The sequence below is a fragment of the Manis javanica genome, chromosome 9, assembly GCF_040802235.1.
Source record: "Manis javanica isolate MJ-LG chromosome 9, MJ_LKY, whole genome shotgun sequence".
In the NCBI taxonomy this organism is placed as follows: domain Eukaryota; kingdom Metazoa; phylum Chordata; class Mammalia; order Pholidota; family Manidae; genus Manis; species Manis javanica.
Window position 1 is genome coordinate 51,481,275 of NC_133164.1, and position 14,008 is coordinate 51,495,282.

At 42.1% G+C, this 14,008-nt stretch overlaps 1 protein-coding gene across 8 annotated transcripts in view; it reads right to left on the reverse strand.

The window, feature by feature from the left end:
- VWA8 (von Willebrand factor A domain containing 8) overlaps window positions 1–14,008 on the reverse strand; it is a 386,353-nt gene that overhangs the window by 85,192 nt on the left and 287,153 nt on the right. The window contains exon 38 of one of the 8 annotated variants that reach the window (XM_073212568.1): window positions 2,828–3,116. The exons of the other annotated variants lie outside the window; for them this stretch is intronic. Within the exon in view, the coding sequence (XP_073068669.1) occupies window positions 3,090–3,116 (27 nt within the window). The 3' untranslated portion in view covers window positions 2,828–3,089. Of the gene's footprint in view, window positions 1–2,827; window positions 3,117–14,008 lie in introns of those variants that run through there. 8 annotated transcript variants of the gene reach the window in all.

The window sequence follows — 14,008 nt, forward strand, 5'->3', positions numbered from 1 at the left end:
CTTACCCTCCTCCGTTCTGCTTGAACATTCCTGGAGAATTATGCATATTGTGTTTTCTGGCACAAATTATGTGCATGGTAAATATTTTAAAATATTTGAAACTGTAATCCAAACATCCCCCTTCCTCTATCTGATGTGAAGTTCTGGAAAACATCCCTATATACATCCTGTGTCACTTCTCTATATGAGTTTATAGTTATTGACAAAGAATTTTTCACTTGAATGACCCTCTTCACTAAGCCCATTACAAGGCAACAAAAACACCTAGTCCAATAAATGAACAGCACGTTACAGGCTTCACAGACTTGGGCTAAAGGAAGGGCAAAATATCAATCTGTGAATATTTCCTTTACCTTCTGTTATCTGACAGTAGTAACTGGCACAGTGGCTTGCTTATACATACATCCTTGAACATGATAGATGCTTACTAAACATATGTTAAATGCATGTGTGGAAGGCTGCCTGGCAATAGAATATGAATTTAATCTTCTGCATATAATCTTCTCCATAACAAGCTGTGAGCTGGGTGTCTGCTGGGACTCTCCCTGGCTCTTTCCTGCCAGCCCATAATTGGCAAGCAGTGCAGCGGGGCCCAGCCACTGGTCAGGAGAGAGCCATCTCCTAACAGAGGCAGGAAACACATGGCCCTGTTGGCCCTGGGCTGTTCTTAAACCCGGTCCTGCACCTCCCTCGGCTCGACTCTGCTCCTCACTGAGGCCTCAGCTCAGTTTCCGGCCGGACCCCTCGCCAGGCCCAGGCTGACTCCCTGCCACAGCCACTGTGGGTAGTGGCCTCTCTCACTGCTTCCTTCCCAGACACAGCTGCTTGCCTGCCTGTCCAAAATAAAAATTTGAGGTTTTAGAGTCCATCCAAAGCACCTTCCCACTTTACTTAGAATTATTTATTCATCTCTTCTATTTAAATTCAAATAGGAGCAAAAGATGAAGATTTTTGGAAAATCTGAGAATGTGGAGCTTAGACGATGGCATCAAGAGGATGTCTCATGGGTTAAGATGCTACAATTGCAAACAAATCTTTAAGGGGAACCAAATGTTATTATCATTGTGTGTATGTGAGGGTCAAAAACACATGTCAAAAAAATACAAGTAATTGTCACGGCAACTGTTTACGGGCACGGAAGGGCGCCCTCCTGCTGCCACCGGATGCCAGCACATTCAGCGTTCTGATCATTCTCACAGACGAACTGCTGATTAAATTCAGAGACAGCAGGTCTTTATATATTCTATCCTTTCTATTTTTGTCTCTTATATTTTTGAGAGCCTTCAAAGGTTAGCATTCAATATTAAATTTAAGCCTAGCAATTAGACTGCCACAGCCAAGGAAAAGATTAGTGAGGTGGCCTCAACTATGGCTGACTGTGTGCAGACGGCCTTGGTTTTGTTATGCACAAGGTGGCCCTGGCAGGAGACCCTTACTGCCATGTCCTTTCAGTCACTGAAGCTGAATGATCTCTTGTGGCGTTTCCTGGCCAGGTGATTTCAAGCTTATACTGGGGTCTTGCTCTTTCCAAGACATAAAACACATTTGGCCAATGTTTAAAGCTATTGTTCTTTCCATGTCAACAGAATTCACCAAGGTGTTAAGTGGAGCTAGGAAAAGCAACGGTGGGTAGAAAAGCCATGCTTACCACTAGAATGCATAGAAGAAAAGGGGGTTTTAAAATACTTGGGAGGTTCTCAAAATTCTCAGAAGCACTGACCACAGCGCCATGCAAATGCACTTAGCAAAGGTAAGTCTTTTCTGAAAATAGAAACGTTATTGAGTCAGTGTGGGAGAGGTTATTGTAGCAGACTCCCTGTGGAGAGGTATTTCCAGCATCAAACACAGTAACTGGTGTTCTGCTGCCTTTGTTTCCACTAAAGCAATGTTATATCACCAGCCATTGGTTCCTCCAGCGATCCTTCATGCGGCTGCTGGTGCATCACCGCAGGTGATGACAGTGGTTATGAAGCCATTGCTTGCTGATGTTTACCCTGTTTCCTCAACCATTTCCTCAAGGCACATGGAGTTCTTGTAAATGCTGGGTTTTGTTTTGTTTTGTTTTTAATTTTTGAATTCATGATTTTGTTTCCTTTTCTTTTTTAAAGTGCATTTCTAAAATTAGAAATAATTTTTTATATCGAGGTTTCTATTTTTTACATTGGGGTTCATACAATAAGATGCACAAATGTTAGTGCACAGCTTGGTGAATTCTGACGTGTGTACACACTCATGTAACTATCACCCAGATCAACATACGAGACAGTCCCACTTTTTCTCCTCTTTACCTATCTCACCTTTCTCCCCATCTTTTTCCCTATGGCAACCACCAGTCTGTTCTCTGTGTCTGCGAGTTTATTTCTGGTAAAACTTGTGTTTTAACATCCAGCAACACAGTCTTCCTTTGCTTCCAACAGGCCCAGCATTCTCACACACCTTCTGACAGCCACTATGGATCAAAACTATTAATTGGAATATAAAGTAATGGCATAAATACAGGCCATAGAGAAATAATCCATGTGCACCACACACAGACCTCAGGATAGTGGGGGACATCGCTCATTGGCTGAGGGCATTTATGGTTTTTGCTCTAAGGCTCCCTGCGTACAGGAAACATCCAGGCTGCTGTGCTAGCTCAAATGGGCTGAGAGTGGAAAACACCATGGAGAGCATGGGCAAAATACATAGACTAAGCAACTGTAATGTATACTTTTATTATAGTACATTTATGTATAGGTATACATATACATATATACATTTCTTAAAGAAAATATTCCTTTAAGTGATAAACATCACTGCAAATCAATCAGTGCTATGGGGTGTATAGGAGTATGTGGCCAGGTATGCAAACTGGCATGGAGTCTGTGCTGTGAACATCCAGACAACAGGGCTGCATCTAGTTCTAGGGATCACCTTCAGCACCTGGTACAGGCCTCCTGCATCCCAGAAGCTCAGAAAGCATCTGGTGAATAAGTGAATGACTGCATTACTGCCACTGCCACTGCGGCCATTTCAAAGCTGCAGAATATTACCAGCCGTGTATATGCCACTGAGAGTCCACAGAAGCCTGATAACTGCTCTCCTGGACCTCAAGGGGGCAAGGCGGGAGGCAGGAACTGTGGGGAGGAGAAAAAAACACTATTGGACCTTGCTTTGCAAAACATTCTTTTAATTTTTGGTTGTGCTTATTATGTGAAGCAACAAATTAAGAGTATTATTACCAATGAGTAAAGCTCTAATGAAATTTAGAGCATAGTTCTACAACACAAATTATGTGTCACTGATATTGCGCTACATGCTAATTAGATACAAACAATTCCTATAATGACTATAATTAATTAGGGGTTTACAAAATCAAACACAAGCGAGTTTGTCATTTTTTCCATTGTGTTAGTTCTCCAGCTTCTCTAACAGTGTGAATCTGTCAGTGTCCCCTTTACACCCCAAAACCCCATCCTCCTAAAAAGACAAAAAGCCCTGGACACCATCTCAACAAATTCCTCTGCGTTTGCCTCCTGTGGCTCCCCTTCCCTCCCTACGCCCCATCCCACTCAGCTCACTCTGTGACCCAACCCAAGGATCCCCTCAGCAGGGCTGGTTCTGGGTGGCCCTGGAGGTTGAGGGCAGGGAGGCAGCCCAATCTGGAACAGGAAGCTGTGTGCGCTCGGCTGTGAGTGCCATGACATGGTCATGAGGCAGTGAAGGGGTCACATGCTGGGGAGAGGAGCGAAGCCACTATCAAGATACTCTAACTGAGGGCCTCGTGGTTGGACTCGGGTAAGAGGGGTGGCATCCCTCTCCATGTCCTCCCAGCACCTGGACTGTCTTATATTGGGTTATTACAATTGTGCAGCCATGTGAGGTAGCTTAACAGAACCCTGGTTTAAAGGAACTCATTTTGTACCCCACTTTTGTTTTGACATGTGTTAATGTTATTTTTAGGGATGATAGAGAATGAGCGTAGTCATCTGTAAGAGACAGATTTTAAAAGAAGGAAAGTACTCAAGAGGAAGTGAGCTGTGTTTGAGAGGGCTGGCGTATAGAGCAGAGAGCACATTGGGCTGCAAGCTGAGACCCAGTGTGGCCTCTGTGTCGCTGTGTCACACTGAGCCAGTCATTTCACTTTTTTGAGACTTAAGTTTTTCCATCTTCAGAATGAAAAACCAGACTAAATTTTTTCTGACTCTAAGTTCTTTACTTGGTCATTTTCTATATTTGGGTCATTATCTACATTTATTTCAGTTCTGGTTCACAAGAAATGTGAGCAGTCACCAGGGATCAATTTGAGTAAAATGAAAGGTCAGTATAAAGAATATTTTGATATAATCACATAAAAGTTTGGCTTTTCTTCAAATTGGTTCACTAAGATGTTAAAGTAAAAAGGGTAACTTTTTTGAGAAGCAGCTTGATATCATGGAAAAACCATTTTAGTGGGAATTAAAAGACTGGCTTTTGATCCTGGTGCTAACTGGTGAAATTGTTTTAGCCAAAGTTATTTATTTTCTCTTCACTTTCTTCACAGAGAAAAATGAGGAGGATGACTGGCAGAAATGTAATTCAAGCACACTACATGGTTCTTCTGGGTGATCACGTTTGACGTGGATATATGAACCCTCAGCCCTCAGCTAACCGGAAGTCCAGCACAAACTTACTGAGGGGAAGTGTGTGTCGTATAGGAGGATAGGGAGATACTGACCATGCACCACAGAGCAGGGATGGGAAAGTGAGAGAGAGGTAAATCTTGAACTCCCATGGGTATAAGTCAAAAGATAATGAAATGGAAAGACAAGAAGAAAGCTAAGTATGCTATTTAGAGATAAGGGGGCAAAATGTAAATCGGCAGGAGTTGAAAGTGTTTGCTCTGAGCTATTTTTCATAGCAGGTCTTAGAAATTTAATTTTTAAACCTGTGCACTGCATAACTTAGACAAGTTTCTCCCTTTCATCCTTTGCTGTCAGACTGCCTCCCTGCCTGTCGTAGTTCCCACTGGGCACCGGTGATGAGCCAGGCCCTCTGCTAGATGCTGAGCATACAAAGCACGTGACTCAATTCTGCCCTTTATGGATTTCCAGCCAGGTGTGGGGGCAGATATGTTCTTTCAGTCAGGGCAGAGAGTGGATGACTGCCATGCTGGGGGGCGGCCCAGTGTGCCAGGGGAACACACTAGAAGGCCCCTACATTGGGGGTCAGGACAAGTATCGGGAAAAGCTTCCCGGAAGAGGTAATGCCCAGAAAGACTCTGGAAGGAAGAGCAGGGGTTGGCAGCACAGGAGGCGGACAGTTCAGACAGAGAGAACAGCAGGAGGGCGCTGGGCTGAAAACAAGGAACTGGGTGGCGGTCCCCACGGGCATCTCTGTCCTTGCTCCTGCAGCTCAAGCAGCGGCACTCAGTGCGCTGCCTGCATGATACGCATTCCTTGAGGTTTATGATGATGAAGTGCCTCATCCTAAAACCCACCCGTTCTAGAAGTTTAAGTAGAAAATCTAATGAGGGCACACAGTGGTTTATGTGGAAACTCCCCTGCCGGAGACCAAAGGGCCCTCCCCCACAAAATGGTGTACTTCCCGCTTCTCTTCCGGGTCCTCTGCTCCCGCCGGCGCCAACCAAAGCCCAATCACCCCTCTACACCTTCCCGCCTGCGCCACCTAAAGTCCAATTGTCTTTTGACCCACCCCTTACTTGCTAACCTGTATAAATTGAGCCTGCAAACAATAAACTCTGCCAGCTTGATCAGACATCCTGTCTTGCTGGTCGTTCTTTGTGTCCCTTGCTTGTTTCATTTCTGCAGGCGTCTCCGGCTACACTCCACGTTCGTCCCGCGGGTCGGGGCACTCCCCAAACCAAGGAAATTAGGGCTCATGACTCCTAAAATTATTCTCCTTTATTGAAGAACATCAGGGAGAAATGCATCTTTCACTGTGGTATCAGTTCACCACTAATTGGTGAACAAGTAAATACATTTAAACAAACAACCGAACTCCACTTTCAGTATGGATAAACGCTTAGAATCATTATTATGTGAAACTCCCTGCCTTCTTTTCCCCACAACCAAGCCATGACACAGTAGTGCACATGGCAGGCATTGTTGCGCTTGCCTCTCTTAGAGACAATCTCAGTTTTTAAATATAATTTAATTAATTTTACATCCAATTTAATTGCACCAGTCCTAGGAATGCAGAGAAGCAGTAGGGTGCGTGTCAGCAGCCTAGAAACTAGGTGACTTGAGTTCTAGCTCTGCTACTTGTGAGCTATACAGCGTTGGGCAAGATTCACACTCTCAGAAACCCAGTTTTCTCATCTTATAAAGAGCAGTAAGTATGCATGCCCTCATGGAGTTGTGAGGTCCCATAAGGCATGAAGCAGCTGTGTGATTCTTGGAAAAGTACTTAGTCTCTTTGGACTTCAGTTTCTGCACCCACAGAATGAAGGAGATTGTAGTCAGACATGGTCCCTTATGTTGTTTCTAGCTTGAAAGTTGTTGTGTCTATGTAAAGATGCTTTCAAAAAAATGTAAAGTGCCTTTCAAATACTTGATGCAGTAGAGATGTATTATTATTAAATAAAAGAGAAGAAAAGGGAGAACTTGTTCTATTTTTTTTTTTTTTAGTATGCACTTTTATAAATTTCCACCATTTGTCTACTTGTTAGTGCATTTTACAAGCACCAGCCATGTGAAGTCATGCAAGGGAATGAAGTTGCCTTAAAAAAGAGTTTAGAGTGAAAAGGGCAGCTACTGAGGAGAAAAACGAATCAGGGAATGAGATTGAGAAGGAGTGGATGAGAGGACAGGGAAGTCAGGAGGAGTGCGATGACCAGGGAGGCGGGGGGTGGCTGGGCTTCAACAGAGAGGGTGATGAACCCAAAGCAGAGAGGGCCAAATCACACCAGGACTGGAAAGGGCCCGTGGAATTCAGCAGTGTGGGGGGTACCTGTGACTTTGGCAAGAGCAATTCTGAGATGGGAGGAGGGGACAGGACTCACATTTCGAATGAGAGGTAAATGCACGGACATCTGGAAGAAGAGTCGGTGCATGTAGATATCTCTTCTAAGAGGCTTTCCGTGAAAAGGAGTAGCATTATAAGAATTAGAGTAATAGCAATCGAGATCTGTGGGGTTGAGAGAAATGTCAGATGTGCTTAAACACTGATGGGCAGGATCCAGACTGGAGAGAGAATGAAGGTGCCTGCAAAGTGCCTGAGGCAGGGGGATGAGAGGAACTAGGAGAAGAGGGGGGAACATAGAGCTGCAGCTAGGCTTGTCCCCCAGCCTGGGAAGCTGGAAGAGCTGCATTCCGGGAGCTGTGACTTTCTTTGGGAAACATGAGACTGGAATGTTGCCTGAGAATATGGGAGAGAGTAGTGTGAGTCTGAAGAAAGTAGAAGCTATATAAAAGTCACTTGTGGGGGCTAGGCCAAAATTTGTTTTTATCTCAAAAGAATTTTTAAATTTCCAAACATGTTTCTTTAAACGGAAATTCTACGGAGTATTACCATCTGTTTGGAGATGATGAAGTATCAGATAGATATGCTGGTTGTGGAAAAGATAAGGAAGCTAGATTAGCAAAATCTAGAGCTATAATTTGGACAAATTGCAAGTATCTTGCCATGCAGAGAGCCATCCTGAAATGACCTTCTAGAAGCTGTTTCTGAATTTCCCAGACAAAAGATGCTAATACTCCTCTGAGCTCTCACAGCGCTCTCTCTTTCTCCATATTGTCCTTCATGCCACAGTAGTGTAACAGCCATGTACACTCTACCCGCTAACCTTGGCGCACCTTAAAGGCCAAAGCCCCTAACCCATAGCTTAACTGCACAGTGTGTCTTTTAATGAATGTTTGCAACCTTTGAAATGGCATATAAATCACAGAGGAAATGTTATCTGACTTACACAAACTTGCCTTATACAAATTAAGGAAGATTCTCATGACATAAAGTGAGGTATCTTTTTAAGAACAAAGGATTTTCACAAACAGCAACATATCAGCAAATGGGTGGGCCACAGTGGGAAGCAACATTCTCTTCCTGTGAGCCACATCTCCACTCTGTTTTACAGTTTCAGGACAGCCCAATGTAGCCTAGCAAAGAAAATTCAAGGAAATCAAACAACTCCCTCCCCTGCTCCTATTCTTTTTTAGATACAAAAGACAGATGACTATCTAAAGTATTTCTCAATATGAACAAAATGGAAAAGTGACCTTTGAGTCTGTGACGGAGTCTATTCACGTAGTGCATTTAGCAGAAGCAAAGCAACGTCCAAAGCTTAGGGAATGCTCACAGGAGCCAGCTTTTGCTCTCCCTCATGTTACACAGACCATAAATACAGAGAAACAGTTCACGGGCAGCCAGATCCAAACAGTTCATACTCACCCCGAGGGAGTGATAACATTCTCCAGCTAGTAGACTTACATAAACCAGGATGCAATGTGTGTTGAAGGGTCCCCCCTCTGCTCAAGAACCCTGAATGTATGCATCCTGAAAGGGGGCTACATGGAGAAGGAAAATAAGTCAATCTGGCAAGAAAACAGTAATCATTCAAAGTGTTGGTAGATTAACTGAAACATATAGGAGATCAAATTCAGTGATTTAAAAATCATATGCTTGCTAGTTAAAGACCTCCATTTCTAGCTTTCTGCCTATTTTAAAACACACTAGTGGAGCTTTAGTAATTTGGCTACTTCGTGCTGAAACTGGGTCTTCTGTCTTGTTTATATTCAAAATAGAAAACAGACTACATTTCAAAGCCTAAGGCTTCTTACAGATTTATCTATTGTTTGGGACAATTGTTATCAGATAACGAGGCAATCCAGTTGATCATCCTGATGAAGATGAAAAGTTTAGATTTTGGAAGTGATCATTTCTAATTTATTGAAAAAAGAATCCAAACAATTAATTGCTTTATTCTATTTAAAGTGAAAAAAACACAAAACCAAAGCAGACAAGGTAAGAACACGTTGGAGGGAAGCAGACAGGGACTCAATCTCAGGCTTCTCATCCCGATCTAATCTCTGATAACCACTGGGTTTACCAATAACCGTTAAAACTGAAGGGCACATTTTCTTTTCTAACAACCCTTGTTTTGTTCCTCCAAGATACATATGCATACTTAAAAAAACCTGCAAGCTCCTCCTCGAATGAAGACAAAGGATAAGGGGAAACGGCAGGGAAGTTCTGTTGTTTGCGGACAAGATACGGATAAAAGGGGCACATGGGGTGTGGAGAATGTACTAGAGAGAACACCTATAGTAAGAATTGCATTTCTCTTAGAAAAGAGGTAATTCTAAATATTACTAAAACAAAACAAATTAAAAGTAAAATATTGATTCTAGGAAGAATAGTTTCAAAGCATTTAGAGATCACTGGTTTTTAAGAAAATTAAATGCTAGCCAAAGTCAGGTAGACGACTTCACTTTGAAATTGCTTTAGAAGTTTAATCTCTAAGGGACCTGCTTAGAGGCATGCTTAGCAGGTTGAGTTTGTTTGGAATTCTGAATTTCCCTATGTGTACTGGCTCAGCTTTTCTCAAGAGCTTTTCTAACGTCAATTTTCTCGTGAGGGGTCAGAGCTGTTGTGGTGCTGATTATTAGTTTTAAGATGGCTGCTATGCTCTTACTTGTTGAAAGAAAGCAATTTTCCATCCATCTTGGGAGGTTCTTACCATGGGAATGATGTCTCTCCCCTGGCAAGCCCACGATCTTAGGTAGCGAGCTCATCATGTTGATTTGTATTCATACTGTGCAGGGTTCTAGAAAGCTTTATAGGTTTATAATGCAGAGAAGACATTTATTAAAAAAAACAGTAAGTAGGAAGAGTGGGAAAACCTTTTCTTGATATGCAAATGTTTTATATGATCATGTATTTTGAATTTTTATTTCCAAAACACCAGAGAGATCCTATAAAACTGCATTCTAAAAAAGAAAAGAAGGAAATAAAATGACTAATAACTAGTTTCTCATATGTCCTGTGCTGGGACAGCCCAGTTAATGACTATTGTCCCCATGCAATTATTAATAACACCCTTTTCAGTCTCTAAGTGGAATTACATGAACATTCTATAACTGAGATACAACCCAGCCCCTTGGCAGAGTTTATTACTCCATTTGGGTATTTAATTAAGCTCTGTTACTGAGAAGCACTCACCAAGGGCAATACTGAGTAATACAAGTCTCACCATTTGATAGAAGGCACATACATGCTTGTCTCTATATGTCATCAAGGTCTGTTTATTCCAAATCCATAATTTTTGAAAATGCAAAATTTTATTAATGCAGCAGTTTTTGAATTTTGAAATAAAAATTTGAAAATGTGTATTTTGTCTTCAAAATTCTCAGATAAATTTTCTGGTATCCAGTTTTTACAGTGAGTCCTTATGAAAAGCTACAGCATAAGAGACAAATTTCACCTTTTTAAGGCACTTTTACAGGCGCTAGGCTAAGTGGTCTTGACCACTGTGGTCATGTTAACCCAAAGGCCGCTCAGCCTCAAGCCAGTCTGGCTGTTGGCCCCACTCTTTTTGCACTTTAAGTCTTAACTGACCTCTTGCCTTTTCCTTGGAGAGCAAGCCTGTGCCTTGAATCCCTCTTCTAGTAGCTGGGTCCCAGTTTGACTCCTCACTGTATGAGTCTATATACTTTGACCTTGCTCTGGAATTTTAGGGATCCCTTTGCCTGACCCTGAACCTCTCTTACCTGGACTTGCCGCCATTGTCCGTCATCACCCTCCCGATTCTTTATTTTGCTTGTGTACTTGACAGTAAGGACAGACATTCAGGACTTCTCATCTTTGAATCGCTGGCACCTAGTAGAATGCCTGGTGCATAGTAGATTCTTAAGAAACAGTGGTTAAGTGAATGAATGATGAATGAACACAGAAGCTTCCTTCTCACTGACTGGAGCTGAGCTTCCTTCCAAATGCCACTTCCACCTTGGCGCTTTCCATTCTTTGAAGGCCTTAGGGAGCTAATGTTGTGCATGTGTATTACTCTTGGATGAGTCAACACAGGCACAGAGTTGAGTGAATGCTGGCACCTGGGTAGTTGGTGTGTCTCTACAGGGGCCCCTACCTGGGTTGTGCAGGGTGGGTCTCAGCTGAGGCAGTGTGAGTGGGGCTGAAATACACATAAGCTCACATCTCTAGTACTAGGCTTTCGGGAAGACAGCCTGGAGAAGTGGCCTTTTCTTTTCTAAGTTTGTCCAAAGAGAGCCCTTTTGCAATCCACCCTTCCCATGGGAAAGCCTTTTTCCAGTTTTTTTGCAGTGGCCCATGTGTGCTCAGAGAATCCCTAGTGGGGTCATCGCTCCCTTGAGGAGAAGTTTTAAGTGAGTTTGGCAAGCACAGCTCATAGGAAATAAGGCCCTGGAAGGGGGAAATGTATGATCTCCTTTCTTGCTTCTTATTATTGATAAAAGCCAACAACTTCGCTTAAAAGTTCATGTAGACAGACTTTATCAGAATTTAAAGAAAAGAACTTAAGTATGGTAGCTAACTCAGATGTTTTTTAGTGTGCTATTTTATTAAAGCATCTTTTCCCCAGTGACGTGAGGTGAATGCTCTTAGCTTTGGGTGAACTCGTGGAAGGCTCTTTCAGAGGCTTGTCCTATTAGCCTCCACATCTGAAACCTAGGCATGCTGCAAGGGAAGAAACATAAGAGTGTAGGGAGGTGGATTGTTTTGTACATTGTACTTCTCTAGGTTGATCAAATGTATTTCGTTCAGTCTTAATAGAGACATGTATTACCACTACTCAAAAGTATCCACTACTGCAGTTAACCACTGGAACCAGTGTGCGTGGATTCAAATCCTGCCTGTTGACACTTATTGGTTGGGTAAGATACCTCATCTGTAAAATGAGGATAACAGTGATACCTACCTCATAGGTCACATGGGATTAAAAAGGGTTAATACACATAATGGCTTAGGATAGCGCCTGGCTGCACTAAGGTGCCTCTGTGTGTTAGCAATTATTACCATTTATTTCTCCAAGACTGAAAAAGGTATTGTTTAGTATAAAACATTCATTTTTCAATAAAGATGTGCCAGATATGTATCATGTTAATAACAGCATTGGGAAAAAGTAACTCAGGATTTTAATCAGAGATATTTTCTGAAATTGAGGTTGAATGAGAATTCAACACTCCACCCAATTCTTACAGTACCACTCAGGATCTGCTGTTCACTTATGACCTCACACAGGAAGTTCAGTGTTACTGCAAGTATTACAAATATCAAAATGATGTTTCCTAACACAGTGCTCTGCCCAGAATGTAGCAGGCCCCTTTTATGAATCTGGCAGCTGGAATGAGAACTTGATTGCTTCTGACCTCCTGAAAACATGTTTGCTCTCAGCAGCAAAAGATGTGGCATGACAGGGACTCAAAACATTTCCAGCCATATGGCTGCTCCAAGCAAGTCTGGAGAGAAATGGATACCTTAAATAATGAGAATAAAATATGTTCAAGTGCCAAGGAAAAGGCAATTCTTTGCCTGTAAATTCCAAGTTAGGATTTGTACTTTAATCTATTTTACTTGTTCACTTGTTAAAGATTTTTTTCTTTTAAAGCCAGATCATATAAAATGTGAGTTTGCCATTTACTTTGGGTTTTTCTGACTGCATCCCAAAGAACAAAGACATTTTCAAGCATGAAAGAAGAGGAAATGTACTATTTTTTCTCTCACTAAAGCTTCTTACAGAATTTTCCTGATCTGTATGTGCAGAATTCAACAATGGAAACTAATCTGGCTGCTGAGGAGAGTGAATACTGCTGGTGAGTGCCTTCGTGTGTCTGTGCCACGCACTGGGACGGTAACATGACCACTATACCCATGATCCCTGCCCTCATGCTGGTAACAGTGTAGGCCCTGTATGTATATTATTTCTAATATCCACAATTCTCCATATTAGGCATCGTTATTTCTGCTTTGCAGGCCAGTAATCTAAGATCTAGAGAAGGTAAGCAATTTACTGTCACACAACCAGGATTCAAATCCCAATCCATCTCATTCTAAAAGCCTGGTTCTTGGATTCCTTTTACTCTATCACACTGACTTTAAATAACAAATGTGTTCTAGAAAAGTTATGGAACTCAATGTTTTATAAAGCAGACCACAGTTTAAGAAAGCAAGGAATATTTCTGAAAAGCAAGTCACTTTTTCTTTATATGTCAGATTTTTAGAAAGCAATCAATATCAGTAAATAGGACATGAGGTCAAAGGTCAAACAAAGTATGTCTTCCAGAAAGATTAGTAAAATATAGTTTTTATATAGGGTCTAAACCAGTTTTATACCTGATAAAGGAATATTCTGAAATGCCCTACCTTATGTGACATAAGGACCAGTGAATAAGGGAGGGAGACAAGGGAAGGTCATCAGTCAATAGCCTTGGGCTGTACCTAACCAGAAACTCTACATTCCTGGACTAAGTCATTTCCACAATCACCTAGAAGGTCCCCAGAACCAGCACATCCCCCTTGAGCATCATCAGTGTCTGACCATCACCAACAGCCAATCCACGATCTCCTCTATGGACCCACCACGTATCTCCGGACTTTCCCTGCTTCATATTAGCCTGCCTTCCTTATCTGTAGCCAGTGTGAATTTAAAAAACTGTCTTCCCTTGAGACTTCTAATAAATGTGCCCTGTTTCTTGAGTCTAGTGAACAACTTATTTCTGTTCATTGGCCTTGCTGCTGCTGAAGGAGAAACTTCCTGTCCCAGGGCTCAGCCCTTTATCTGGCTGCATCTGTAAAGGCTCAACAAACCCTTTTATTTCAGAGATCTCTCTGTATCAAGAGTTTCTGATTTGTAACACCAGACAACCTTGACCATGACCTGCAAACTCAGTACGCATTCTAGCGGCACAAATCTGATTGCATCACTTATTGGCCATAGGACAATGGGTGTATTATATCATGAGATTCTTCTTCATCTGTAAACTGGGCATATCCCCACCTGCCACATGTACAAGTACAAAGAGTAAATGGAAGAATGTAGGTAAAATGTCTAACAGTGATA